The 27,615-nt window shown below is 38.2% G+C and overlaps 2 protein-coding genes across 2 annotated transcripts; one reads left to right on the top strand and one right to left on the bottom strand.

Annotated features, from left to right (window-relative positions):
* The first annotated feature begins 1,666 nt into the window (after positions 1–1,666).
* LOC134528137 (uncharacterized) lies at positions 1,667–13,220 on the top strand. The gene is made up of 3 exons (XM_063361455.1): positions 1,667–1,740; positions 6,066–6,296; positions 10,010–13,220. The coding sequence occupies exons 1-3, from the start codon at positions 1,723–1,725 to the stop codon at positions 10,193–10,195; spliced, it is 435 nt and encodes a 144-aa protein (XP_063217525.1). The 5' UTR covers positions 1,667–1,722; the 3' UTR covers positions 10,196–13,220.
* LOC134528136 (uncharacterized) lies at positions 12,467–27,615 on the bottom strand. The gene is made up of 3 exons (XM_063361454.1): positions 27,471–27,615; positions 19,459–19,532; positions 12,467–13,987 (listed from the first exon to the last, which is right to left on the bottom strand). The coding sequence occupies exons 2-3, from the start codon at positions 19,468–19,470 to the stop codon at positions 13,295–13,297; spliced, it is 705 nt and encodes a 234-aa protein (XP_063217524.1). The 5' UTR covers positions 19,471–19,532; positions 27,471–27,615; the 3' UTR covers positions 12,467–13,294.

Genomic DNA, 27,615 nt, shown 5'->3' with positions numbered 1-27,615 from the left:
AAAATTAGATCCCATGGGTGGTTAAAACAAGGCAACAGTGGCTACTTTGTCTGCATGAGAACAGGATTTTGCATTGTTCATGCCTTCTGCGTCTCCATGGCAACGGGCATCGCGCGGCAGTGGCGTACCCACAAGGACGGGCATGTATAATGAGCGGCGCAAGAGTGATCTGCCTGTAGACTGCCGTAGCGAAGTACGGGTACATCAGTTGTACGTTGCGTGCACGAGTCGGGAAACCATCGGTGCTATTCATTTTCTCTCCGGTACATTATACAGCATTGTAATAAATTTTCACGGAAGTTTTTTATTTATCATTACTGTAAATGGGAGATGTGGCTTAATTTTATTCCATTAGTATAGCCGTGCGAAGCCGGGTCGGGCAGCTAGTCTTAAATATAACGTAACAATTATATAAGTTTTAATTATTTTTTGAAATGTTAATTATAACAGGTCTACAGTTTTTTTAAAAAAACTGAGAAATGCCTTTTTCCGATTTTACTTTAAATCTTGTGTTTGCTATACTTTTTTTTTTTTTGTGAGCTTTGATGAGAAACGTTTTTGCAATAGTCTAACTGTAAGAAATAATTGTTCAGGAATGAATGGGTTGTGGAGAAACTAAAATTATATAAATTCACTCAGCAGACAAATAAAAGCCATAAACATTGTAAATATATTAGACGAGTACGATGTAGGCAGGATATAAGGGTACAATGGATCAAGTAATCCAAAGTAAAATGCATTGGGTCTCTGGTCTGTACTCATTTGAGATCTTCGTAAAAACTACGCCGTATTTCTACTTCCGAGTTCTGTTTATGAGGCAAGGACACACGTAGAAGAAAAAAAAGTTTTTTTTTGGTACCGGTAGGAGTTTTAACAAGTTTTTTTTAAATATTTTGCTACTATACTAAGATCATTCTTGTGGATTTGTGTTCAAAGTAAGTGAACATAGTATCCGTAATTTAACGAAGATACCCGTACATTTATGAATATCCATGGATAATTCGTAACCAGCGTCCACCGTAAAATTAAGGAGAACATTTTTAACAGCGTGCGGTTTTGAAGGCGCATCTAAAATAATACGCCCAGAGTGAGTTATAGAAACCGGGCGATTCTTCTGTGATGAGGGTGACTGAGTTTTAGAAAGAAAAAAATTGCCACTAGTCACCGTCACTGCTAAAAAATTTTAACTTTAATTTATTTAGAACCCTGGTTACAAATTATTAAGGGGTCTTAGTAAATTTGTTGCTATCTTCGTAAATTTGCGAGTACTAATTTCACTTATTGAAGCACGAACTTAACAATGATAATTTTGGTATATAAGCAAAACATTCAAAAGTTGACAAAGACTACTGCAAAAACGCAATCATTTCTTCCAGACGTGTTTTTCTACCGGAAAAAAAAAAGAACACAAAAGTAAAAATACGGGGGTTTATTCTTCGAAGAACCCAGTAGTTATCTGAAATCACGAAGAACTCTTACTTTATTCGAGGCGAATTCTTCGTTTTTGCTGTGATTTCTAAGAGTGTAGTACCCTCACCTACAACGAAATGGATGCGTGAAAGAAAGTAAAGGAAAAATAAGTTTCTTTTTTTTTTTAGGGCGGGGGGTATTTTCGCAAGAACGCCGCGACGGGCGGTTACGTGAGTCGGCCGAAGCCTGCCCCAGCACTTCCCGAGACGGCAGTGGGTCAGCCAGTCTCCATAGTGACCCCTCGCCGGCAACATGTCTCCTACGTGCTGGGTGAGTAGCTATCTCTCTCTCTCTCTCTCTCTCGCTCTCTGTCCGGGCTCGACCGCTTCGCGCCACAGCTTGTGGCCGGCTCAAGCTGGGTTCACACTTGAGAATTAAGAATTATGAACTAAGAATATTAGTCGTGTACATACTTAAAACATGAATCTATGTACATCAGTGTAGGAATTTTGACGAGTCATGTGCGAACCTTACGATGACTTAGGTAAGACTTAAAATAGATGGTTATATTTTTTATCTTCTTCCTTAAGAATGAAGGAAAGCGCCAATCAGAGCACAGTAGAATGTGTTGTTGGCGCGAAATAATGTTTCGTTGGGAAAACATGTCATGATGTAGTACGAAATGAGTAGGAAATACAGAATTACTAGCATCATGTTTAGAAATGATGAACTACCAAGAAAAACATTGCACAAAAATTAAAAAAAAAAAAGCTCCGATTAGAATGTTTATTTGTTTTATGATTTTGTAAATGAATTATTCTGATTATTTCGTGACCTTAGCTATTATACGAGTATATTAATATGTATTTACAATTCATTAACATATTTTATTATTATAAAACTATTTTATGGTGGCTTGGAACGGATGATATTACCTTTACTTTACCTAGTATTTATATATTAAAGTTAAATATCCTCGATTCTGAATTATATATGGACTGTGCATAGGTAACGAGCTGAAATGTTGCAATTTTTAGGTTCAATCGTAGCCATGTGTCTGGTTTTTCAAGTACTAGGTACATAACCAATTTCACCATGAATAAAAATTTTACACTAAACAAATTAGTAATCAACAACAATTATAAACAGAAATACAATTTAAAATGCAGACGGTACATACGTATACAAAAATCCAAGTTGAATAACAAGGTTTCTTTCATCATGTTATGGTATTCGAAAATATATTAAAAGTAAAAAAAAAAAACTGTTGAAACTAATACAGCTATCTCTCCCCCTTAAAAGCACAGAATGCGTCTGAATTCGATCTTTAGTTTATGGCTGCAGGTTAATCATAAAAAAGTTTAATACCTTATTACAACTTACTGTCTAAAGTTCTTCAGAAGGCTACTTACTATAAGCCTTTGAATTTGAACCTGAAAAAATTAGGTTTGCTGCAAACAAAGGGGGAAAAAAATGTATATACCATGGAGGTATTAGTCGATGGTAATGGCGTCTGTTATGAAGTTGAAGTCAACTGGTTAGCAATTGAATAGCACAAGTTGTAGCTGTATAAAAACCAATATGCCATAAATAAAAATATAAATGTTCGTTCGTTTAAAATCTAGAATCTCAGAAAATTTTTCACTGATTACTTTGAAATTTTGACCCATAGTTTCCTTCGAACACGCGTGTGTTTTATACACCTATGTCACACCTTTGACAGGTAAAAATATAAATAGATAAAACATAGATTTTTAATATTTTCATTTCTATAGTGTGACATATCTAGAGATATCGAGATATACATAGACAGTTAGATAGAGAGATATAGAGATAAACATTGACAGTTAGATAGAGAGATATAGAGATATACATAGAGAGATAGAGAATTTTATACATATGCTTTGTATAGTTTACCTACTTCAAAAAAATTACAAAAAAAAATTAATTGAGGTATTGCAACGCATGCCAGGCATAAGCTAGTATGCTATAAATTTTTATAATTGCTTGAAAGGAACTCTCTAGGAAGACTCGCAAAGATGCCATCATGTAGTGAATATTACTAAACAAACATAATACCAACATATCTGCAAGAAATCATCATTATACTTCATTATAAATAAAAGTTGTTTTGCTCTGCAGTTAGAAAAGAAGGGAGGGGGGATGTTCTCATTTGGACTTCAAGCATTAACAAGGCAAAGATTGTACACACCAACTCCCTTACTTCTTACCTCCAAAGTATATTCAGTGAAAAAATTTAATACATCACATTCTATGGTCCAGCACGTTCTGTGATTCGACACCTATCGAAACACTTGCGTTCGAATGTTTCTTTAGAGAGTGTTCCGTCCGTTTACTTTAGCTGCCTGGTCGTATCTCTGCGCTGCCTGAGTTCTAGTCACTGTTGGTTGTCATTACAGTACGTTGTTACCTGTTTTCCAGCAGGTTTTATTTTATGTTTTAATTTTTTGGTGTTCCCGACAAAACTATACTGAAATTCGATAATCCGGCATAATCGCTGATCCGCCATGGCCATTGTCCCGAAGATGCAGAACAGAGGCGCTCATATGATAGTTATTTTTAAAAAAAGGAGGGGGGAGGGGAGTTAGACCTAGGGGTATAAAGTATTTGTAATATTTTGGAAGACGAGTAGCCATAAAAAAATGAAATATAGCTACATGTAAAAAATGCTATATACAGATATTTTAGAGTTGAACCACTTCTACGGAATACCGACTTGTCTATAATTTTTCTCGAAAGAAAAACATTTGACTACACTATATTTTTTCCTTTCCCTGAGAGCTAGAGGTGGGGGGGCGGATCCCCCTATCTTGTCCCGGGCATGGATATCCTTGGTGATGATTAAAGATATTCCACTCTTGTATGAAAAACTATGGGGCTGAGTAATATTTGATAGAACAAAGTTCTATAGGCACGGCAAAACTTAACGCCAATGTAAAATGATTTCAATGAAATAATTTTATCTTCCCAAAAATTCTGTAACGCGGGAGAAAAAAAAAAAGATTTTTAAAGGTGGATCACTAATCCGATTGTTCAAAATTAAATTGTTTTTAATTAAATGTTTTATTTCCAAATATGTACCTTCAAAGAAGTGTATATCACTTACAAAAAATGCCCCTGATTTGTGGCAACTCCAGGATACAGAGCGATGAGCGTGTTGCATACATACCAGGCGTAGCTGTTTCCGTTATAAATTTAATTCTACCACGGTGGTGATCTTTTTCATTTTGTTCAGTTAAAAATTATCCGGTCACTTAGTATTCCATCTAAAATATTTTCTCTATTTTTTCTTTAATAAACCATTTGCTCAACTCCAACATTCAAATGATTGTACAAGTCTTGGAAGACTATAAGTATTGTATATGTATGTATATATTTTTTTAACTATTTATTTCGTGACAAACATGAAGCCGAAGTTGGTCGAAGAAACTGAGACTTATCTTGGATATTGAATGTTTGTACAGGTTATTCAAAACTCACTGAACAATTTTCGGAAAGTGATTTCTTATGCGAATTGAGCTAATCACCACCTGGCTTGGTTTCTAAATGACATTCGGCATTTAAAAATTAGTTTTCGATTTTTATTTGCAAAATACCGAAAAACTAGAACTATTGGAAATAACTACTAGTTTATAACTGTACTCAATGTTTAGACTAATCGACTTAATTAAAATAAACTTAGGTGTCATATTAAATAAACATATTATTTCAGACTACTTTTATAAAAAGGATAGAAATTTACGTTGACTAACTCACAATAATTAACGCAGCCAAATTTTAAATATTAAATTCACTGAGTATATTGAACCAAAAACATTATTTGGATTCATACAGTATATCCTTGGTAGTCATAACGTTTTAATTAATAAATATATTCACCAAGGGCTACGTGTATATTGGAATCAATCTGAAGAGTATGAAATACATTTGAAATCGCAGAAACAAAAGATGCGTTTTGAATGTCGCGTGTCAAGAGACAAATGCATTAATCTAAGTGTATTTCTCTGTTGTCTTTTATCAACGCAGTTACCATCTTGCAACATTCAATGGATAGTATCTACTGAGTTGCCAAAATAAACCTGAATAAAATTCAAATGACCGCGAAATAATACACACACACATTTTTCTTCCCATTAATTAAATAATACTTTATAAACTGTAATGTAAAAAATAACAATACTAAAAATTTGAAAATAAAATTATGGCGACGTAAATAAAAGCAAATATCATATTATTTAAAATATAATTATGTGATTTTATAAATACATGCAAACAAAGTAAAAAAAAACATTAAAGCATATGACAATTATTTTGAAAGTCATATATATGTTTCTTTGATTAATTTGCAACCCAAATTCTTTGGATTGGAAAAAAACTTTCTTTTACAACTGTTTGAATTATATATGAAATTTCGTTCTTTTAACTTTTCATTATTTTGGAACACTAATCCCAAAGGAAACAGCACGTGAACAGAGAATGTGTTATAAGAATCGTATGAGTTTTTTTATTGAATGAAAGTGCCTGGACTTCTTCTTGCTTCAATAGTAAATGATTTAAATAAGTCTGTGTGCACTCAAGGGCGGGGATGAATACTTGCACCGGCGATATGGATGAACGAGTCTATTTGTGTGCAGGTGTTGGTCATGCTGATGGTGCTGAGCGCACTGCTTCAGTTTCACTCCTGCCTGAACCAAGAGTTCCCCGACTACGGCGAGTTGGAGCCGGACAGCAGGAGCCTGAAGAAGAAAAAGAAGAAACTGCAGTGCTTGCTTCATCTGCACTCCCAGCAGAGGTCGTACGGCGAAGAGAGGACCCTCGGCTTGCTAGGCGCTTTGGCACAGTTCGAGGACCAACAAGAAGAAGAGGTATCACGAACACATTTCTATATACAAAAAAAAGTTAGCTAATCTTTCAGTACACGCCATCGATGTTTAAACATCTAACCTCGATAACGAACAAATTCATGTGTTCTCACGTTGTTCATGTTGCAAATCAACGTTTCGACAAAGAATTTTATTAAAATGCTGTTCAGCTCGTAAAAATTCACTAAACAGTTAATGATTGAAAATTTCCGCACACTTTTGAAGTTATACTTCTATGGCATTACTATAATATTAACCTAAAACATTTAAAAAAAAAAAACATATTATAACACTAAGTATATGTTCGTATATTTGTTTTAGCTTAAACGACTGTAATTAGTCTGTATATAAATATTACAAACAAATCTTAGTCTTATTGAACTGTTTCAACATTATTGTATAATATATTATTATGTTATGAAGAAAAGCGCAAGAAAATTTTTCCAGTGACCAGATTTAAACTACGAACCCCGAGGTTAACATGTGCGCGCCCTACCACTGTTCTGCCGAGCCCGTTTTTTTTATTGTAAGGAGAGTGTGTATTATACTGATTGTAATTCCAGTTTCTTAGGTATTTTAATACTTGAGATTACATTTTACTATGAATATTTTAGTTCACCAAATATATTCCGGGGTAGTATTACTATAATAAAGTTTCATTTGGCACACCAATTCGTTTGGTATGTACCCTAATGTTAACGAAAGTGACTAAATACGGGTTCATGTTGCTACACGTGGGTCCGCCATCTTTGGGTCACATTTCCGTTCATCGACTTCCATTCAATTTTCATGAAATTACTCCTACCAAATGCCGCATACCGAGGACTAAGATGTTCACACATCAAATACAATCTGTTCAACTCATCTTTCAACAATACATAGCCAATCATAAATATTTTGACACTATATTGAATGCTGAATTATGCGGCAAAAGTTATAGTTTATGGGTCTTTGAAGAGAGAGTTTGGTATAGCCTGTGCCACGCAACTCGTCTCAAAGGCGAAGGGTCTCAAAAATAGTACCATTGGTCTGCTTATCCTGCTACTGCTGTTCCGTCAACGGTGTTTGTTAACAACTTCATGTGGTGATCAGTGTTTGTAAACAGTCATCATGTGTTGCTCTGAAAGTGACAGTTGGGAAATGAGTTCCACTCCACAGGTAATTAATTTCTACAACTTCAAAAATTGAGACAAGTTACATGCCTCTGTGCTGATCCAAGTGTCTAACGCGTCTAAAAAACAATTACGCATAAAATGCCTTTGCACACTCGCGCAGTGCAAAGGCTACTTTCACACGATGGGATTTCCCCGAGGAAACCCACAGGCTCACAGCAAAGTCCGTCACGTTACACCAATCGCGAACAATCCTGGTATAATCCCACCGAGAATCGAACCCAAATCGTTCAAGTGGTAAGCGAGTGAAATACAAACCAAAAGAAAATATAATTTAAAGGGTCAGATTTTTTTTTTTGTAAAAAGAAAATTATTTTAAAGTAGTTAGTTTGCCAGATTTTGTAAAAAAAATTAATTGTATTTATTTTATCTATTATTTAACTGTATTTGTCATGTTACGTGACCATGGCTGGCTATCTGGATATCTGCGTCAGGCCTTTCATGTTTGGTTTTGTAAGTTATTTTCCTTTAATGTTTGTATCTATTTTTGTGTTGGAAAAGTGTCAGTCTGTTTTGGACTTATGCTGTTGGCCGGCTTCAAAGAAAAATAAATATAAATGTAAAAATTAGTATCAACAGGGCCGTAAATCAGATTTTATTTTGAGTATTGTTTTATAACGATAGTGCTCCAGCTACCTCATCCGAATGTAAAATTTAATGTGACTTTCAAAAGTATAAATTTATAAACCAAACAATTTTGCACTGTCTTTTGAACACACTGCAATAAGCGATTGCGTGGTAATTGCTATTGCTTAGTCTTTACTGTGGGCCTGAGTGTAGCCTATTTTCATAAGAACAAGACCGCGCCTTTTATTTTGTCTGGTGTGCATAAAGGCCCCCGATCAGTCCAGCTCCCAGCTCGAACTGCTCAGCTCGAACTGACAGTTTGGACTGAACTGAAGTCTTCCCCACACACGATCAGTCTTTGCGGTTGCTGTTGCTGTTAGATGTATCGTTTCAGCGTAGCATATGGAATAAACTTTGGATGTTGCAATTGCAGTTTCACTTTTAGCTATAAAAAGCAAACCAAAGAGTATAAATACATACGACACTCAGCTGACGGACTGACAGTTTGGACTGGCGAGTCGCTGTTCCCACACACGGCAGTCCGATTTGATGGGAAGCCATCGGTTCGTCAGTCCCTCAGTTCCGACTGATCAGTCCACCGTCCTCGCTCACACTCGACAATTCCGACTTGAGTTCCGATTGGTAAGTCCGAACTGATCGTGTATGAGGGCCTTTAGCCATACGTGGAGAGGGCGCAGTTGCGAAGACACTGGGTTCGCATTCCAGAGGACTTTGATTCTTATCGCGGTCCGGTCATCCTGATTTCTGATTTCCGTGGTTTTAACGTTAAAATAAATATATATTCAGGCAAATGATGGGAAGGATTCTTACATGGATGAATACTTTTCCAAATGTTCCTGTCAGTTATCGTTGTGTGCCACCGTCTCTAATGAACTCGCTGATGTAACGTTAAGCAACTCTATTTTATTAAAAGGGAAGCCTACAGTTCACATGGATAAGAGCCACACCCGAACACCTCTCCGAAGCTTCCAGATCGCTCGTGAAAAAAAAAGTATATTGCAAATATTTATGTATTTTACGGTCATATAGTATTTTAAATAATGCTGACCTTGCCAATTTTTTTCCATTCAATCTATGATAGCGTAAGTTAACCTTAACTACCCTCCAGAAAAAAGTATAAATAACTATTATTTATTACACTGACCGAACCTAACCTAAACTTTTACTTCGGTAAACTTCGGAACTGTTCGGTTTGTGGTTGTGGCTTCCATCCCTGTGTACAGTTTGTCTGTTTGTCTGTAGGTCACGGAGCGGAGGCGGAGAGGCCTAGAGACGTGAAATTTTTGACGTGGATTATCCAGGGGTGGTCCGTTTGCACCTCGAAGCAATTTTTTTTTTTTAATTTTCACTTCATTTTTAAAATTTAATTTTCTAGAAGATTTTCGACCACGTTTTCCCGCGATAACCTCCCTGACAAAGGCCATTGCCTTGCTGATGCTTTATTCACATTCAATTCTTTTCCGTAATTATCTTTGCCATCATATTGACACGTTATAGGTTGAAAAAAAAACGTGAATTATGAGGCACTTAAAAAAAAACTTTCAAATCTTAGATGGCGTCTTTGATTTAATACGCCATTGCGATGGCGTAAGTCAGAGAAATAATGCGATAGTGTAGTGTGTTCTGCCTGCAGACTTGCGTAGAGAATCACGGGGTACACGGAGCAAATAAACAAACTGATAACATTTAGGCTGGTAGCAGTTTAGTGAAAGCAACATGATTCCTTTATCTTGATCTGAATACTTTATTACTGCACACTAACATTCACACTACCCATTCTCCAGCTTGTTCGTTAAAACCAAAAAGAAAAAAAAAACAAAACACACATATCAAAAAAGCATGTGACAAAAAATCAAACATAACAGAACCAAATATACCAATTACAAAACAAAATAGTAGATAAATTGTCATTTCAACACAAACAAAACTTGTGACGTGTGTGTGTGTTTGCTTCAGGACCACCACGAAGATCCTTGCGAGGACGCGTTCCACGGCCTGTTCAGCGGCGGCCAGGGCTCCCAGGGCGGGAACAGGAACAGGGACAGGAACGCGCCCTTCTACCCGCAGTCGTACGCGCGGCAGCTGAGCAGACTCCTGAGGCCGGTCAACCGGGCGCTCAGGCCGATCTACCGACTGTTCTAGCGAGCGTCGGCGGCTAGGGGCGATCCCGGCGACCCCGGGGAAACAAGCGACTGTCACCAAGCTATAACCAAACCTGACTTGAAATGCAGTTAAGAACACGGACAGTTTTTTTTTTACTAAAGATTCCTCTGAAAACCAGTTGCCGAGGATATTTTGTAACTTTTTAAAACATAACGTTCTTTTTTCTCGAAATGTTTCATACAAGCACGAATTTTTTTAAAAAACCATGGCCTATGTATTGTTTTATTATGCTTATTAATGTGTGCAGTTTATACTGGGAAGCAATTCAGGGAAAGGTTCACGAATAACTTTAACTACTGGAAGTACTGGGGCAACACAAAGCATAAATGCCCGGGTAAGAATCCGAACCTAGTCTTACTGCGGACACTATTTTGTAGTGATACAGTTTATTGTTTAATGGTAATGAACACATTTACAAATATCTGTAAATTTACACGAATATTTTTGTTCCATTTACGAAAAAAAAAAAATACAATGTTGCCTTAATCCTGTTACCACTATAGAACCTGAGAGCTAGCATGGCACTTTTGATGAAAAATTAATCAATTTTAATGGTTGTGATTAGAGACCGGAAAAATTCGCGGATTCATATCGCGATACGGTAAAATTCAAATACACATATCTTTAAGCTTCTTGAGCTTTTGGCTAACTGTTCATCTGGACGACTCTGGGCCGATGAGAAATCCTCAACCGAAGAAGTATCGAATCGCAGGCGAACCAGTTAAGTCGACTCACAAGTCATCAGCCAATGAACTAACGTTACTGGCCCGAATAAACAAATGACTGTGTAGTCCTTCCTGAAGGTCATCATGAAACCACTGAATTGCACCTCTATCTTCGTTTATCCGCCATGTAATGTTATGTTTACCACTCAATATTCATATATGCCCTGTGCACGACAAAAGACCGCGCGCCAGTTCAGTTTCTTGCGCTTAGAGGCGACACCGCGCTAGAAGCGCTAGCGAGCTTGGCGTTTATCATCCCGCCTCACTAGCAGAGACACACCCTTGACTAAGAGGGGGCCTTGAGGTTCTCAGATAGACTAGAAATGCGTTTTAAAGCATATTTTAATAATTCTCCGGGCAGACCCGGACCACCCGATTGTCTGGGCGTTATTGGATCCCACCGTCCCCACCGTTAGTCCCCCCCCCCCCCCCTTTTCCAGAAATCGGTCTGTCAAAAATGTCTTCTTTTAGCTTCCTTTGGCCCCCACCCTCTTCCCTAAATCCAGGATACACCTATTCCCACACAGAAAAAAATTTCCGTAATTTTACAAAAGGAACCTTTGGAAGCCAGTTTCAAGAAATGGTTTGTAATACTACAAAAAATTTATTGTAACTTTGTACAACACATTGCTATGGCTGATTCGCATTTATGAAATACGTTTCTCGAGATAATATTGAGTATTTCTTACCAAAATTTGCATATGGTTTTATATTTTAATTGATGTATCATTAAAATATAATATTTTTTAAACCATGGAAAAGATAATCGAATACTCAACAATTTAATTTATTTTGTTGTATCGCGCTTATTACGTGGACAGTTAATAATGGAAAGGGCAAGCTATTCAGGGAACGGTTTACAAATAACTTTAACTATTGGAGATACTGCGACAACACAAAGCATAAATGCTCGTGTAAGAATTTGAACCCAGTATTACTGCGAACAATATTTTGTAGTGACACTTCTATCTTCATGTACATGTATAAATTCTCAAATATCTGCAATTTTGTATTAATATTTCTGTTACATTTACAAAAAAAACTTTCAGTGTAGTGGCCTATTTTGTTTTTTGCTTCTTTCATTGAGGTAACAGGAACAATACATCTTAGTAAACTTTGTTTTGGTAGCAAAAATGAATCTAATTTAGTTTTCTGGGGATATGTAATAGTACGTCCACTCAGTACTGTCACATTTTGCATTACGTGACACTGAACTGTTATGTATTTTTTCATCACAATAAATTCAAATAGCTTGCAGTAAAATGCTGGCGTCGTATATTACGCTGGAGTACAATATTTGTTTGTCAAAAGTGAAAATTAAAAATTTGCCATAATGCCAAATTTTCCATAATGAATTGATAGTAATTGTTATTTAAAACTGATATTTAATTCAAATAGTTAATACAAACCTTGAAATTGATTTAACGAAAGCTATGTCGGTATATAATTACATACCAACTTTATTTCCTCTTGGCCCTTTACTTCCATTTACACATGTTCTGGGTGGACACTATTTAACTAGACGTTTCTTAGTTTCATTTCATAAAATTTTTATTGATCACTCAGTACAAAAATACAATTACAAATACAAAAAAGTTATTAAGAAGATTTTTTTCGCAAACAAAACTAATGACGACTATAATTGTGTATATACTTCTAGGTGATAGCAACTATATTATGACTTATCTAAGTGATGATTTCGTAATTCACAGAATTTAAAAAATTCTAGAGATCTTTTTGAATTCAATAACACAAACAATGACATATTTTTTTTTTACTTCTTCAAGCAATTTTTGCCAATTAAAGAATAGTTTATTTATTCCACATGAGATTCATATGCCTGTGTTATTCTCAATATTTTTATGCACGTGAATAAATTTACCAAAACACACGCTACAACGATTATTTTAAGCTTTTTGTTACATAAAATTTTAATGATTATTTTGTATCAAACAAGGTATTCTTCGTCTGTCCCAGACTTTATACTCAAAGCAAAAAAGTGAATTTATTATTTTTCTAGAGGACATAGTAATACACCAAGCATCTCTAAAATATATGAGAATTATGTGTCTAGTTTTAAATTTTTTGTTAAAAATATTGTAAAACACCATTAATGGTGAATTGATATTAAATTGTTGTAATTGAATATCTAATTTATTATAGTTAATCATTAGATTTTAATTTCAGTCCTCTAAAATTAAACAATTAATTTTGTTGTGAGCATGTCTAAGAGTGGATGTATCCTCCAAGAAAATAAAGAATCGAAGAAACTAGTAAAACTATTAGTTGCATAATGTATGTTCTTTCAGAGTTCCTTTCTCACAGCCATGCACATCGGTCAGCTACTTGAATGTCACCACCAGCCGGAACGGTAGTTGTTGTAACCGCCCTGGCCGTAGCTCCCACCACCACCGTAGCCACTACCGTAGCCGCTGCCGTAGCCACTTCCGTAGCCACTGCCGCCGTAGCCGCCACTACCGCCGTAGCCACCACTACCACCGTAGCCACCACTACCGCCGTAGCCACCACTGTAGCCGCCGCCGCCGTAGCCGCCGCCATAGTAGTGTGGCTCGTAGCTACCGCCGTAGTAGCGGCTCCCGCCTACGTAGTCGTTCCTCGCTGGCTTGTAGCTGTCGTAGTCGTAGTAGCTGTTGCCTGGCCGGTAGCCGCCGTACCCGCCGCCGGCACCACCGTAGCCACCTCCACCGTACCTGCTGCCAAGGCCATAGCTGTAACCGTTGCCGTAGCCCCCGGCGCCTTCGTAGCCCCTGCGCGAGTCGTAGTAGGAGCCGGACGGCCGGTAGCCGCCGTAGCCGCCGCCCCAGCTGCCCCCGTAGCCGGCCTTACCGCCCCCGTAGTAGTCCCTGCTGCCGTAGCTGTCCCACCCCGCGTAGCCTCCCGAGTCCAACCTGTTGCCGTAGCCGGAGTCGTAGCCGCGAGGGTTGTAGTTGTAGTAGTCCCTGTTGTCGTTGTAGCCGTACGCGCTGGCGTAGCTGGCGTCGGAGTTGGCTACTGCAGCGAGCAGAGCTCCCCACAAGAACACCACCTGGGGGAAGAAGTGGGCATTCAGAACACAAGTCAATTATGAAAGTGCGCGGGAAAGGTGACTATAGTTTGTCTCACGTAACTTGTCTCAGATTGTAGGTACAGTACCAATAGTTTATGTATCCTTGGGCCACTGTTGGGATCAAACTGGTGTTTGTGCACAAACAATGCTCGTAAAAAAACATAATCCTATGGTTTTCTGGTGCTTATATTGAGAATTGTTCAATTAATTTAAGACAAATTAAGTGATACAGACTATATCATACAGTTTCACGTGTTGAGAGTATGGTGATGATTAGCTGTTGCGATAGCAACTCGCGGGTGTAACACGTTGGTCTCGTGCTGAGATCACCCCCCCCCCCTCCCACCGGTCGAGGGCCACGCCTGCGTTTTTTAGTAAGTGGGGAACTTGACGGACGTTGCTGTTAGTCCGTGAGTTTTCTTCAGGGTGCTACAGTCTCCCCGACCCAATCATTACGTCAATGCTCCATTCTCTTATCATCACATCTCATCTTTTCTAAAGCCCTGGTCACACTGTCAAATATCTGACATCCAATATTTTTGACAATAGAGTTTAAGGGGATTATTGGACGGTAAATGGCTTCCAACTTTCTCAGTCATATATATTTGGACATATCCTGAAATATGTTTTTAATCATGTCATACTATCAAAATTTATTTTTGGTCTGAGCTATTTCAAACGTTTTCAATTTTTATTTCAATTTTTAAATTAAACAGTGCTGAATGGAATGTTTGAACTTGTTAATATATTTTTTTTATTTGTTGAACTTGTATACATTTAAATCACAATAATATTCGATAATTAATTAAATAAAAGATCAAATAAACACGTGATAAATGCTGACAAAACTTTAAAGATGTTTACGTTTTAGTTCGACATCAGTATTTTTTTTCTTTGTGGTTACGTTATGTTGTCTTGTAACGGACTGGATTAGTAACTATATACGTCATTAACTTGTCACCAGTTTTTTTCCAATTAAAATTCATTATAAAGATAAATTATGTTGGCTAGAAAAGAACTTTGTACTGGTTCTGATTTATAACTATTTTTTTTTCTGTAGAGTGCGATTAAGATTTAACGCGGAGATGAATAACTAGGGACTGGAGAAATTCGCGTTTTCAATCACTTCTAGGATAGACTCCACGATACTGTATATACTTGTGTGAATTACACCTGCTCATTGGCTACTAACTAGGGATGCCTGTGATTCGATAATTCTTTTGTTCGGGGTTTTCCATCGGCTCCGAGTCCTTCAGGTGTATTTTTGCCCAATCACTGAACCAGAATGAATGTGAACGAGCTTGGATTCTAGCCTATCTCGAAATGAATCCGCGAATTTTTCCGGTCTCTATGAATAACTAGGGGCATGCAGATTTCGCGAAAAGATCTGAACACTTATTTGACTTCAACAAGGTATACCCGCAAATGTGGTTTCTTCTCCTTGTGATTGGCGGCCGTCTGTGAGAGAAGTCGTTGCCTTATTTGACCGAGCCACTCAGGACGCGTTTACTTCCGCACTGAATCACTGTGATTGGTGTTGTTACAATCGATATGTACCTGGAAGAAACTCACCCAAACACGAAACACAGACGATGCTACAGTGTTTCTGACTTTCATCTAGTCCCGAAATCTTTTCGCGAAATCAGCATGCCCCTATGAATAACCTTTAGCAACTGCCACTGTGTCAGAATGACATTTTTTTTTTGTATCGGGGTTGAGGCGCGCTCCATTCGCCTTTCACCGACCTCGCGCGCCGCCTACACGCCGCGCATGACGTAACCCCCCGGGCAAGGACCGGCCTGGACAGACGCGTCACTCCAGCGAAGCGACGGGACAATGGGCGGGCGGAAGCGTCCGCCATTAATCCGTCACGAGGAGAACTCAAGACGTCCATGAAAATGTCGTCGAGTGTCGAGCGGTTGAATCAGGGACGTCACGCTCGTTTGCTTCTAATCTCACGGTGAATCCGTGTGCGTGTCATGGCCGCGAGGGAACTAATTTGGCGTTCCTTCCCGCTTTAAGAATGTGGTCTCACGTTATTTCACACGATAAAAATTGTGTGCAGCCTTGAATACAGGACACAGAAGCGAGGAAAATAATTATCCAAGAAAACATACCAAAAGTTATCGATAGAGACCGGAAAAATTCGCGGATTCATTTCACGATATGATAGAATCCGAACAACTATACCTTTATATTGCTTCTCTGATTGGTTCACAGTTTATCTGAAGGACTTTGAGCCAATGAAAAACCTTCAACCAAAAAGCATCGAATCGCAAGCGTCCCAGTTGACAGGTATCACGAGTCAGTAGCCAATGAGCAGGTGGCATTTGCCCGAGTGTTTATGGGATTATGGAGTCCATCCTAGAGGTCATCCAAAGCGCAAATTTTTCCAGTCTCTAGTTATCGATATCAAATTCACATCCTTTTCACGTGATCGGGTGACCACTACTTCATTGTGTCGACGTGAAGCAGATGTGTATATGTGCTTCAAGTCTACTTTGCTACCTAGTGAATCCGTGAAATAATTGTGGCTTTAATAATCAATATCGCTGCGTTAAACCTTCACTGACATTGACCGCGGACGATAAATCGAGCACAATTATTTTTTTCCCAGGAAAATACGCTAATTAGTGTGCAACAAGGACTAAAATCAGGTTACGCAAGTCCGTGACGTAGCAGTAAAGTAATCCATGTCCACACTGAAAGTTGAGTTTTCATTCATAAATAAAACATTTTGTATAGTCTAAGAAAACAAGCGATAGTCGGCTAGCATCCACATTAAATTACTTCTTGATGTAATGTAAATTTTTGTAACTTAAGTTTTGCTTGTTTAATATACTGAGAAGTATAAGTACTTTCAGGCTCTACTTGGAAGTTAATTATGATATATATTTGTTTACTTCACCCACTGTATAGTAAATATGCGATCGACTAAACAATAAACGTTTAGGTAAAAAGTGACCACAGATAATTTTGGGCCAAAGATAGATTTGCCAAGGAAGTTCACGTTTATATTAATGATTGATAAGCACATCTGATTATTTGATAATCTGGCTAGTACGAAAAATAACCAGCATGTTCATACTTGTTTATTTTTAATTATTTTGCACTAGGTTTTTGAACTTTGTATTCTGTAATATTTGAGCCCCAGATTGTGTGAGTCATGGTTGATAATTTCATCAGTTCGATGAGAGGTGCACTTGATTATTTAATTTAAGTTTACCCGGTTTGTTTTCCTACGGTTTGTACATTGTTACTCAGGAGATTTTATTACTTTGAAGATTATTTGCTACCACGGAAGTTATTACCGACTGGTGTAGTGGTCAGGATTTCTAATAAGATTCCCGGGTTCGACTCCTATATGGGTTAAGAATTCTTCTCTTCTGAAAAATTTCATTCCCGCGCTAAATACAGTGTGTTTTTCTGCCCTTTACCTTTCGCCTGAACCTGATAAACATTAATGACTTAAATATTTTTACTTGTGGAATCATTGGATTAAACAAAAGAGCTTCTCCCTAGGGATGATAATTATAATAGTGTTAGGATATTATTAGCATGCTATTTCCAGTATATATCCATTAACAATAAATTAAGTCTTTCTAGAGCCTACAGTTTATTTTGAACACTTTCGTATGCATATCAGTAATCTATAGGATGGTATTTCCACTTAACCCACACTTCACACGAATTTTTACAAAAGGAGACACTACGCTTCACGCCGTGTAAGGACGATTAAAAAAGGAGAAACGAGTCTTCAGGCCTTGTCCGGGTTGTTACAAAAGTAGACACGAGTCTTCAGGCCTTATCCGGGTTGTTACAAAAGGAGACACGTCACTTCACGCCGTGTCCGGATGATTACAAAAGGAGACAAGACGCTTCACGCCGTGTCCGGATGATTACAAAAGGAGACACGAGTCTTCAGGCCTTGTCCGGGTTGTTACAAAAGTAGACACGAGTCTTCAGGCCTTATCCGGGTTGTTACAAAAGGAGACAAGACGCTTCACGCCGTGTCCGGATGATTACAAAAGGAGACACGAGTCTTCAGGCCTTGTCCGGGTTGTTACAAAAGGAGACACGACGCTTCACGCCGTGTAAGGACGATTAAAAAAGGAGAAACGAGTCTTCAGGCCTTGTCCGGGTTGTTACAAAAGGAGACACGAGGCTTCAGACTCCTTCAAGTGCGGATCCAGGATTTTTTCTGGGAAGGGAGGGGGGGGGGGGGGGGGGGGCGGGAAGGGCCACAAGGGATTTTTTTGCGGGGAGGGGCACAAGGGTCGTAACGAATGTAATTTTATTGGGACCATATTAAACTCCGCATATGGGCCCCTTTTCGCCAGAACACGCATCCACTGTAACCCTAGCCTTATACGTACTCGTCCCCGGAGGTGACATCACGAGAGCTGTCCAGACTGGAAGGGAAGTGTGTTGTTCTCGCGCACTTACAGCAATGAGTCCTCGCCATTTTGAAATAATTTTCCGTCGTTACATTTGAATGAACACTTTAGTAATTAAAAGATTCGTAAAGTAATCCGAACCAAAATTCTACCAAGAATAACATATCAAATGAACAAATTCTTATGTTAACAGGTTTGTTATGCAGTTTCAATAAATTCCTACAAGTATACCGATCATAACTTACGTAACAATTGCAGAAACTCAAGTATATTGACATTAGACACGTATTTTTAATTTACAATCTAAAATTTTCGCTGTTATAAAATTTATATTAAAATAAATACACGAATGTTAACAACCTGTTTAGCTGGCTAATACCATTTTTAGATGCCAAAACACTGTACCCGTCCGAACTGCTCCAGAGCACCACAAGGGCAAGTGAAGTACGCGGGGTCGCAGGTATACAGCTGTGTACTTGAGTTCGGACACAGCCTCGGTAAACACGGGAGCTACATCGTGTCATTCGGACTCTCATACAGGGACGTCGGAACGTTTTCATGAAAAGGGGGGGGGGGCGAAAAGATGTATCACACTTACCTCAGTCCTAGAGCGGGGGGTCCGGGGGCCCTCCCCCGGAAAAATTTGGAATTTTAGATGCAACATTATGCTATTTAATGAGTTTCCGAACCAAAATATTAAATATACAATTCCAAGAATTTGATGACGTAGTATGTATTAAATACTACTCTGACAGTAGATGTAGTACAATTTAAATAAAATACCATCTAGGAATTTGCAATCATTTTACATGATATTGACAATCATAAATTTTATTTTCTAATCAATGTGATCACCAATGCAACGTTTGTAACTACTGGTTGAGAAAAATACTACTAGGACGAAACATTTATTCTGGGAAAAGGAGGGGGGGGGGGGGGGCGAAATGCTACTCTCGCCCCCCCCCCCATGCATAACAGCACAGGGGCGACTCGCCCCTGCTACCCCCTTCCCCCCGCCTCCCTATTCCGACGTCCCTGCTCTCATATACTCACCCATTTCCTCATGTCTCGTCCCGCCGCTGGCTCTGAGTTGATTAACGGGTAACACTTCTCAGCCACTGCTGCAACTGAAACAGAAATGTTGCCATTTTTTAAATCTCAACCGTGTCACAATGTAAGGCTGAAAATATGTTCATCCTACACATTAAAATTAACCTGAATTAAAAGGCGTGGTAAAGTCACATCCCGAGTGCAAAAAAAAACTGTGGTGGTATTATAGTAATCCGTTAAACACTGTCGTAGACAGGGCCTTCGAGAGGGGTGTTCAAAAAAAAAAAGGGAAAAAAGAGGGGGGGGGGGGAAGTTATTTCAAGATTAGTTTTAAAGCGCGAGTTTACCATAAGAGTATAAAGAAAATTACAAGTCTACTGCCAACAGAATCCGTATGAGATACGCGCAATTGCAAATACAATTACAGTTATGGCCACTTTAGTGTGTCATAATTTTTTTAAATGGCGGATTTTTAAAAAGATGTTTTTAAAATAATGGAGAGGGGGTCAGAAAATAATTATTTGCCCCCGCCTCACCAACCACGGTTTCTCTCGAAGGCCCTGGTTGTAGATAAGATTAAGATTATTTATTTTTCGCACAAGGAAAAACTAGTAGCCCTATTATTTGAAACATAGTTTTTTTATTTCGATGATACAAATTATTTTATTTAAAACAATGACAAAAAAAAGGGTTAAAATGTACACATGTTTTCCAGGTAAACGGACAACAACTATTTGAAAATAAAACAACAGCAGATTAGGTCATAAAAGTGTTCTAACTAAAACCATCTATAAAAACGGAGCGTTGGGTTTCGTGCATCCATTTTACTCTGCCGAGCAGAGGAGTTACTGTGTAGGATTCGCGCTCGGAACACCTTAAAGTTACACGAATCGGCAGCTCAGAGAAGAACAAACCGCAGGTCACGTGTTCACGAGTTAGACCCGAATTCAGAGTTGACCTTCGAAAGCGCAACCAACTCTCATTCATCTGGCAGACTCTCCACCTCTCATACTTCAAAAACGCCTTTCGAATGACTGCCAGCTGAAAGCTTGTTCCCATCCACTTTCGGTGAAGATCTGGCAACATGGCACAAAAAAAATTTCTTAGATCAAGTACTTGGAGTGTGTGTGGAAAAGCGCCCTATTTCATTTCGATTGTCTTTTGTCTGCTCTCCCTCTGAAAATAATATTTTGTTTGGATTGGACACGAGGTTGAGAAATTTTCTGAAGATGGATACGTTGCCTAAAATTATAGTGTTTTCTCCAGATGAAAAAGCGATTATTTTTGATCTCGTGAGAAAGCACAAAACCGTAATCGAAAACAAAACAAACAAAAAAACAGATGCAGTTTCTTACAGAGAAAAATATTGTGTTTCGAACTCTTGATCCCGATAAAAATCAAACGGGTCTGCTAAATTTCTTATATACCTTCGCGGAACTGGATTTTCATTTTTAAGATCATCAAAAAATTCAAAAACCTCGTCAATGTGATTTGTAAATTCATCCAAATCTTCTGCCATCGCTACAAAACACGTGTCTGATGCACACTTTGCGGGCGAAACGATTTCTTTAAAAACGCATATTTAATTCCAAACCATATTTTACATATCTGCCATATGAAAAAAATGTTTTAAACAATTACAAACATACATGAACACGTTTTTATGTGGGAATTATATATTAAAACCATCAACTGCTCCGCCGATTTTCAACTGAACAGGCATTCGAATGAGCTTCAGACCACATTCACTTTCAAGTGGTTGGCTCTCCTTATCCAGCAGTCAACCAACCACTGAAAAACGTCTCTGCCGAGCAGCTTCAATGGAAAAGCCTTTCGGTGTGTGGATAACCGTCGAAAGAGCTCTCTGAATTCGGCTCACGTCCCCTGCGCTCGGCACCTCACACAGAGGACGATCTCCTGCTGAAACCACCACGGAGTTCCAATCACATGTAGTGTAAAGCCAGGGCGTATCAAGAGGGGGGGAGGAGGAGGAGGAAGAGGTGTGTCAAAAGGGGTGGCTCCTCCCGATTTGGGAATGAAAAAATAAAAAGAAAAGAAAAAAACTGTTTATAAAAAAAATTACCAACAGTTTGGTTGTTGGTGTTCAGGGACGTAACAAGAGGGGGGCAGACGGGGTCATGTGCCCCGGTCGCCGTATTTGGATAAAAAAAAAGGGGGGGGCGCTAAACTGGCAGAGTAATGTTTACTATGGACATTTACCTGAATATCGTAGTGTTGAGGAAACATAAAAATGTCGGAGAGCAGATGTATTTCATTGCTTGTATCGAAAGATACAAACTTGTATATTGTGAGATATTTAAAAAAACTGGCATTTTTCACGTACCGTCCAACTTGCGGTGTATCAAACGAAAAAAAAATGACAGCAAATAATTATTTTTGTATGCCATCGAATAGTGGCACTGATGTGTGGTGATACATGAGGTGTTGTCGGGAAAGGTTTTGGTTTGGTTGGTTTGACAAAATAAGGGGCTGCCAAGAGTCACGTCCAAAACTTTGAAAAAAAAAAACTAATTACGAAATAGAGATAATACGTCATGTGTGAGTAGTTTTAAGAACTATAACCTTAGAATTGATCATAATAATAGCTTACTATTATTGCTACTCGCCATCTTTGAGTAGTCAGGACCGGCCTTTAGAAAATTTGTAACTAATCCTCACAAACTAATAGTTCAATTTTTTTTAAAAATAAATGATATTCTTCCTTTTGTTTTTGTTTATTTTTGTATGACACAACGGACCGTATCTCTCTCTCTCTCTTCCCCCCCCCCCCCCATTTAAACAGGTTGGATTTTGAAAAATACCTCTTTCTCTCCCTTTCCTTTTTGAACTGGATACTCTCTTGTCTCTTGGTATGAAGACATACGTGTTAAATATGAAGTATTACCTTCATACTTGTAAACATATATTTAAGTACTCATTTCTATATTATCCGTTATTTCTGACTCAAGGGAAAAAAAAGGTGGATAGGGAATATTTACATGGATTGTTATTTATCACTGCTAACTTGCATCTCCCAACAATTTATTTAATTATTATTAATAGCTAAAGCACAGAGGTTCCCGTTTTTAGGGTAGCTAAAATATTGATGGTTTGCACTGTAAGGACGATCACCAGCAGTCATCCTGTGGCTGACATGAGCACAATTTACCGACGTTAAGGGGTGACGGAGCCCTAATTAAATGTCTGCAGTACTGGTAAATTATGAAAATAAAATAGACAATTATATATCAGGAACTACGCCGTGCGATTAGTTTTGAAACGACCTTTACAGAAATTATACGAAATACAAGTAATCTTTTAAACTAAATTAAATAAGAAATTATTGATTATACAAAAGCGAGATAAGACGGGACACAAACTTATCCACGTTAGTTAAAATACCATGTTAGACTGGTTGTGCGTGCTTTTGTTTGTTGCGAAATATGTGATAAATTAAGAATCGAAACCATCTGGTGTTAAATTTAACCACATAAAATGTGGAAAATAGTAAAAAAAATAATAATTTTTACAAATTTAAAAATGATTTTCTTTTGAGATTACAGGTATCATTCAGAAGCCAAGTATCCAATTATTATTTTTTATCTCGAAGGTTAACACTTCTAAGACAAAAGTGCTTCTTTATGATACTGATACTTAACGCACATAATCCTTCAGTTCTTCATTATCTTCAATTATGTTTTGTGTTGACTAATTACGTCTATTTAGAGTTTTGTAACCTCCCATTTCTGAGGTCATCGAATAGATTCCCGCGTCCGAGTGCAGGGAATTAAACTTGAGTACGTTTTTTTTTTCTCGCGTTGTTAATTGAGAGAGAAAAAATACCAAGCGTCGTCTTCTTCATTATCCAACGTAGCCTCGCCTCGTCCCCTTTTTATCCGCCCATTTGGCATCCACGCAATAATGACGTGGTTGTGGGGCGAGAAGGGCATTTCCCACCACCACTAACGTCATCCATGCTGATCCTGCCGCGAGATGTAGGCCGGCTTGCGCGTTCGTGACTGAGGGCAGAGTAAAGTATTCCTCAATTTTATTGACCTGCAAAGGTTTTTGCTTATTTTTCACTCACCTGAACCTGAAAACGGTCCGTAATGTAATGCTATCAAATCTAGTGTTCCTGGTATAGGTACTCGATGCTAGTTCTACCGTGATTTATACGAAACACACCAGGCCGACGCTGGGATAGAGCCTTATCACAGGCCCACCCCGATTCCCCGCCCATTCACCCTGCATGGTTGTTATTGTACTTGTCCGTCTTGGGTCGTTACCACAACGCCGAAATACCATAACGCCGAATGTCAAAATTGACCACAACGCCGACAGCTAGAAAACTGCTGTGTACCACAACGCCGAAATAACATCTGAATGAATTTGTGTGTGTTTCTTAAATGTACCTTAACGCCGAAATACCACAACCAAACCTAACCTTACCTAACCTAACCTAACCTAGCGTAATATAACCTAACCTAACTTAAACTAGCCTATCCTAGCCTAGCCTAACATAACCTAGCCTAACCTAACCTAGTCTAACCTAACCTAGTCTAACCTAACCTAACCTTTATGGCAGTCCTGCAATGACATTTTTCGGCGTTAGTGTATTTCGGCGTTGTGGTAATTCGGCGTTGTGGTACACAACAGTTTTCTAGCTGTCGGCGTTGTGGTCAATTTGGCATTTCGGCGTTGTGGTATTTCGGTGTTCGGTGTTGTGGTCAATTTGGCATTTCGGCGATGTGGTATTTCGGCGTTGTGGTGCGTCCCTGTCCGTCTTTAGCCACCTCGTTGTCGACGGGTCATAAACCCCTCCTCCCCCATATTTCTCTCTCTATTTACCTCCGTTAAATCAGTCTAAAGTCTAAATATAAATATTTTATTTCAAAAATATAATTTTGATGTGTAACATCTTAACTCTCGGTATACGGCATTTGGTAGGAGTAATTTCGTGAATGGAACGGAAGTAATACGGAAATTAAATGTGTAACCACGGTGCTGTCATCTGTGGCGGATGATGCAAAACAAAGTTCACAAAGCCAAAGGGAAACTTTATAGTATTAACTGTTTAACGAATTTTAACAATACGGGCAGTATTTTAATAAAATACCGTTTTGGAAAGGAGGTGCAAAGCTGTGGTTTAGTATTTTTTCAAGTATTTTTTGCTTTTATCGGAGCCGTCTCATTATAGAGTTTAACCATTCGCTCTGCGAATCGAATTATTTTCATTAATCGACGTAGTTGCACCGGCAATGAATTCTAGCGGCGGGTGCATCAACTACGTGTGATTCGCGTTAAGAAATGTAGTTGAAAGCACAATTTTCGTGTATTTATCACGCTCGGCATTATTTTAAAGAATTATACGTTAAATTTCGTGATTTGAGTTTCGTATAAGTATATTTGTAACGCCTACATTAAATTTCTCGTTACCGAGGTTAGATGTTACACATATCTGGCGAGTATTGAAAGACTTGACTTGATGTAAGTTTTTGGACATACGCCATTGCTAAGAACTTTTTCTGTTGAAGAAAACTAATAACTAAAATAAATAAATAAAAACACCCAAAAAAGACAAAAACACACAAAATTAAGCAAACAATTGCTGTTGTCAACAAGGATATGAACACCACAAAATATTCCGAAACAGGAATATGGTCAACAAACAAAGACTTGCTCACCATTGCCCCCCTCCCCCCTAATACCTACTTCAGTTAATGAGTTTCTTAAGACTGTAAAATCAGTTAATTCCACCATAAACTAATGGCTAGGGTGAATAAAACCACAGAAAAATCAGTTGGGCGCACCGATTCACACTGAGAATTAGTAGGTAACAAATTTTAGTCTGATTCACCTGCATATATATATTTTTTTAATTTCTAAATTTCTAGTGCAATATTCGAAAATGCTTCTTTTAAACGGGAAGATCAATCACATCTCACCAAGGTCATTCGGGATGGGTCAGACCAATTATTATTCGTAAGTGGAGAAACGTGGCGGACGTTTCCTCTGAGCCGGTTGGTTTACTCGGGGAATCACCGTTTCCCCCACTTCCTTTTTGTTTCCTCACGCTCAGTCTAATGATGTCACTACTAACAGCCTACACGTACCCCGATGTAAACAAGAACTTAAGCCCTTATCGTTGCCCTTAAGCTCAGTATATCTGACTTTTTAGGTTTACCGCTGATTATTCCACCAATATTCCAAAGAAAAACACCGATAGATGGTTGGTAAACCTATTTAATTGAAAACCAAAGTACTTTATTTAATGCACTTATTTGCGTGAAATAAAAGCTTTAGGTAGTGTCCTAAATTGTTTTTCTATTGATATTAAATAAATTCATTTTATAACTATCGTTAATTTTTCATTAATGGTTTATCAATCAAACTAAGGGTTTATTTTAATCCTTTCAGTAAATCCATTCAATGAAGTGGACAAATTTATATCTCAATGTACACGGAGTTCATCACACTTTGAATGTATGGGTCGTCGTGTACATTTTAGTCGACATGATTGTAATATTATAATATAATAATTTAGTATAATAATTGTACATTAATATTATAATTATAACTTAAGATTATTACTACATAAAATAAAAAACAAAATTGAAATAAAAAATTAAAAAATATATATTATATTTTATATATAGAAAAAGTTTGACTGCAGGGGTCATGGTTTTAACAAAATTAAAGAAGAAATTATATTTCAATCGTAGCATTAATTGAGAGCATGATATTGCGTTGCATACGGTTTTGCATCAATCTTAGTCGTAAAATTAACTTTAGTCACGGCTAGTCATTCATAAATCAATAAAATAAAATGGTTTTTCCACAATCCTACAAACATGAGATTGGAAATCCAAATTTTTATTGATTTATGAATTATATACAAACAAATACGTTATGCATGTTAAAGGCTACACACAAATTATTAATTTAAAACTGTATACAGCAAGATTACATGCTCTTAGTTCATGCTGAGTTTGACATAAAAATTGGTCTTTATATTTTAAAAACTATTAAGTAAATAGGCACTAAATTTATAAAAGACTTTAAAAACAATAAACGATAGCTATGTAAAATAATGATTCGAAACACGAATACATGGAAAGAAAATAATTAAGGAATTAGGCCTCGTCACATTGAGATTTCAAATATTTTTACACTAATTTACACTTACTTTCGTTCTTAAAGTTAGTAACTTTATAGTTATTCCACTCTACTAGCAGAACTCAATGCTCGCTCACGAGCAGCTTAAAATTCAAATCACGCAAATTGGGCTATTACTCCCGGAGTTCCATCTCTCACCGATTTCAATATTCGACGTCCTTCCCACCAACGCTCATTACGTCATCACTGCAAATTTTTAACCAGTTCACTCATACGTAACGACCACGAGCAAAAGTCCGGTATACTAAGATATATTTACTAAAACTCTGTAACTTTCATAGTTTACGTATTTTAAGCGGTGTTCGAATCCTCAGCCCGAAGTGACACCCAACCAGAGAGTAAAGACATTCATGTTCCTGTCGGAAATTCATGTATAAAAAAAATTGGAAAAAAATCTAAGATGGCGGGACCTGATTCCCCTTAACGCTCTACAAGAACGACAAAACAGCCGCCACGTTTCGAGAACTAAAGAGTTCTTCCCAACCTCGGGCAGAGCAATGGAGCCATTGTTTTTACAACATAAACCAACCAGATGGTGCAGGTGTCCTCTGAGGCAGGGGCGCAACAACTAAATTTCCAAAGGGGAGGGAATTATACCTTTTTATAAAGAATCATCGATCCCCCCTATTGAAGCGGGGGGTCCAGGGGTCCTCCCCCGGGAAAATTTGTATTTCAAGGTGGAAAATGGTGCTATTTAAGCAGTTTTATTATGTAAAAATTGATTACACAGCACTTTCTTTGCCCCCGTTTGCCCCCACTTCAAGGTTTCAGAGGGAGGGGCAAAATACCCTTGCCCCCCTGTTGTTGCGCCCCTGCTCTGAGGAACAGCGGGAACTCACCTGCGGGAAGCGGCAGGCGAGCCGGCTGGCTGTCCTGTACGAGCAGTCCGCCTGAGCCGGGGCGGTTATATAGGCGCCCGCGCGGAGGACAGGACGGACATTTGCCGGGGCAGCGGACCGAAGAGGCACGCGTCCCCAGGATGTT

Source organism: Bacillus rossius, chromosome 1 (genome assembly GCF_032445375.1).
Source record: "Bacillus rossius redtenbacheri isolate Brsri chromosome 1, Brsri_v3, whole genome shotgun sequence".
NCBI lineage: Eukaryota > Metazoa > Arthropoda > Insecta > Phasmatodea > Bacillidae > Bacillus > Bacillus rossius.
Note: the sequence above shows the minus strand (reverse complement) of the source record. Positions and strands in the feature narration are given on the sequence as shown.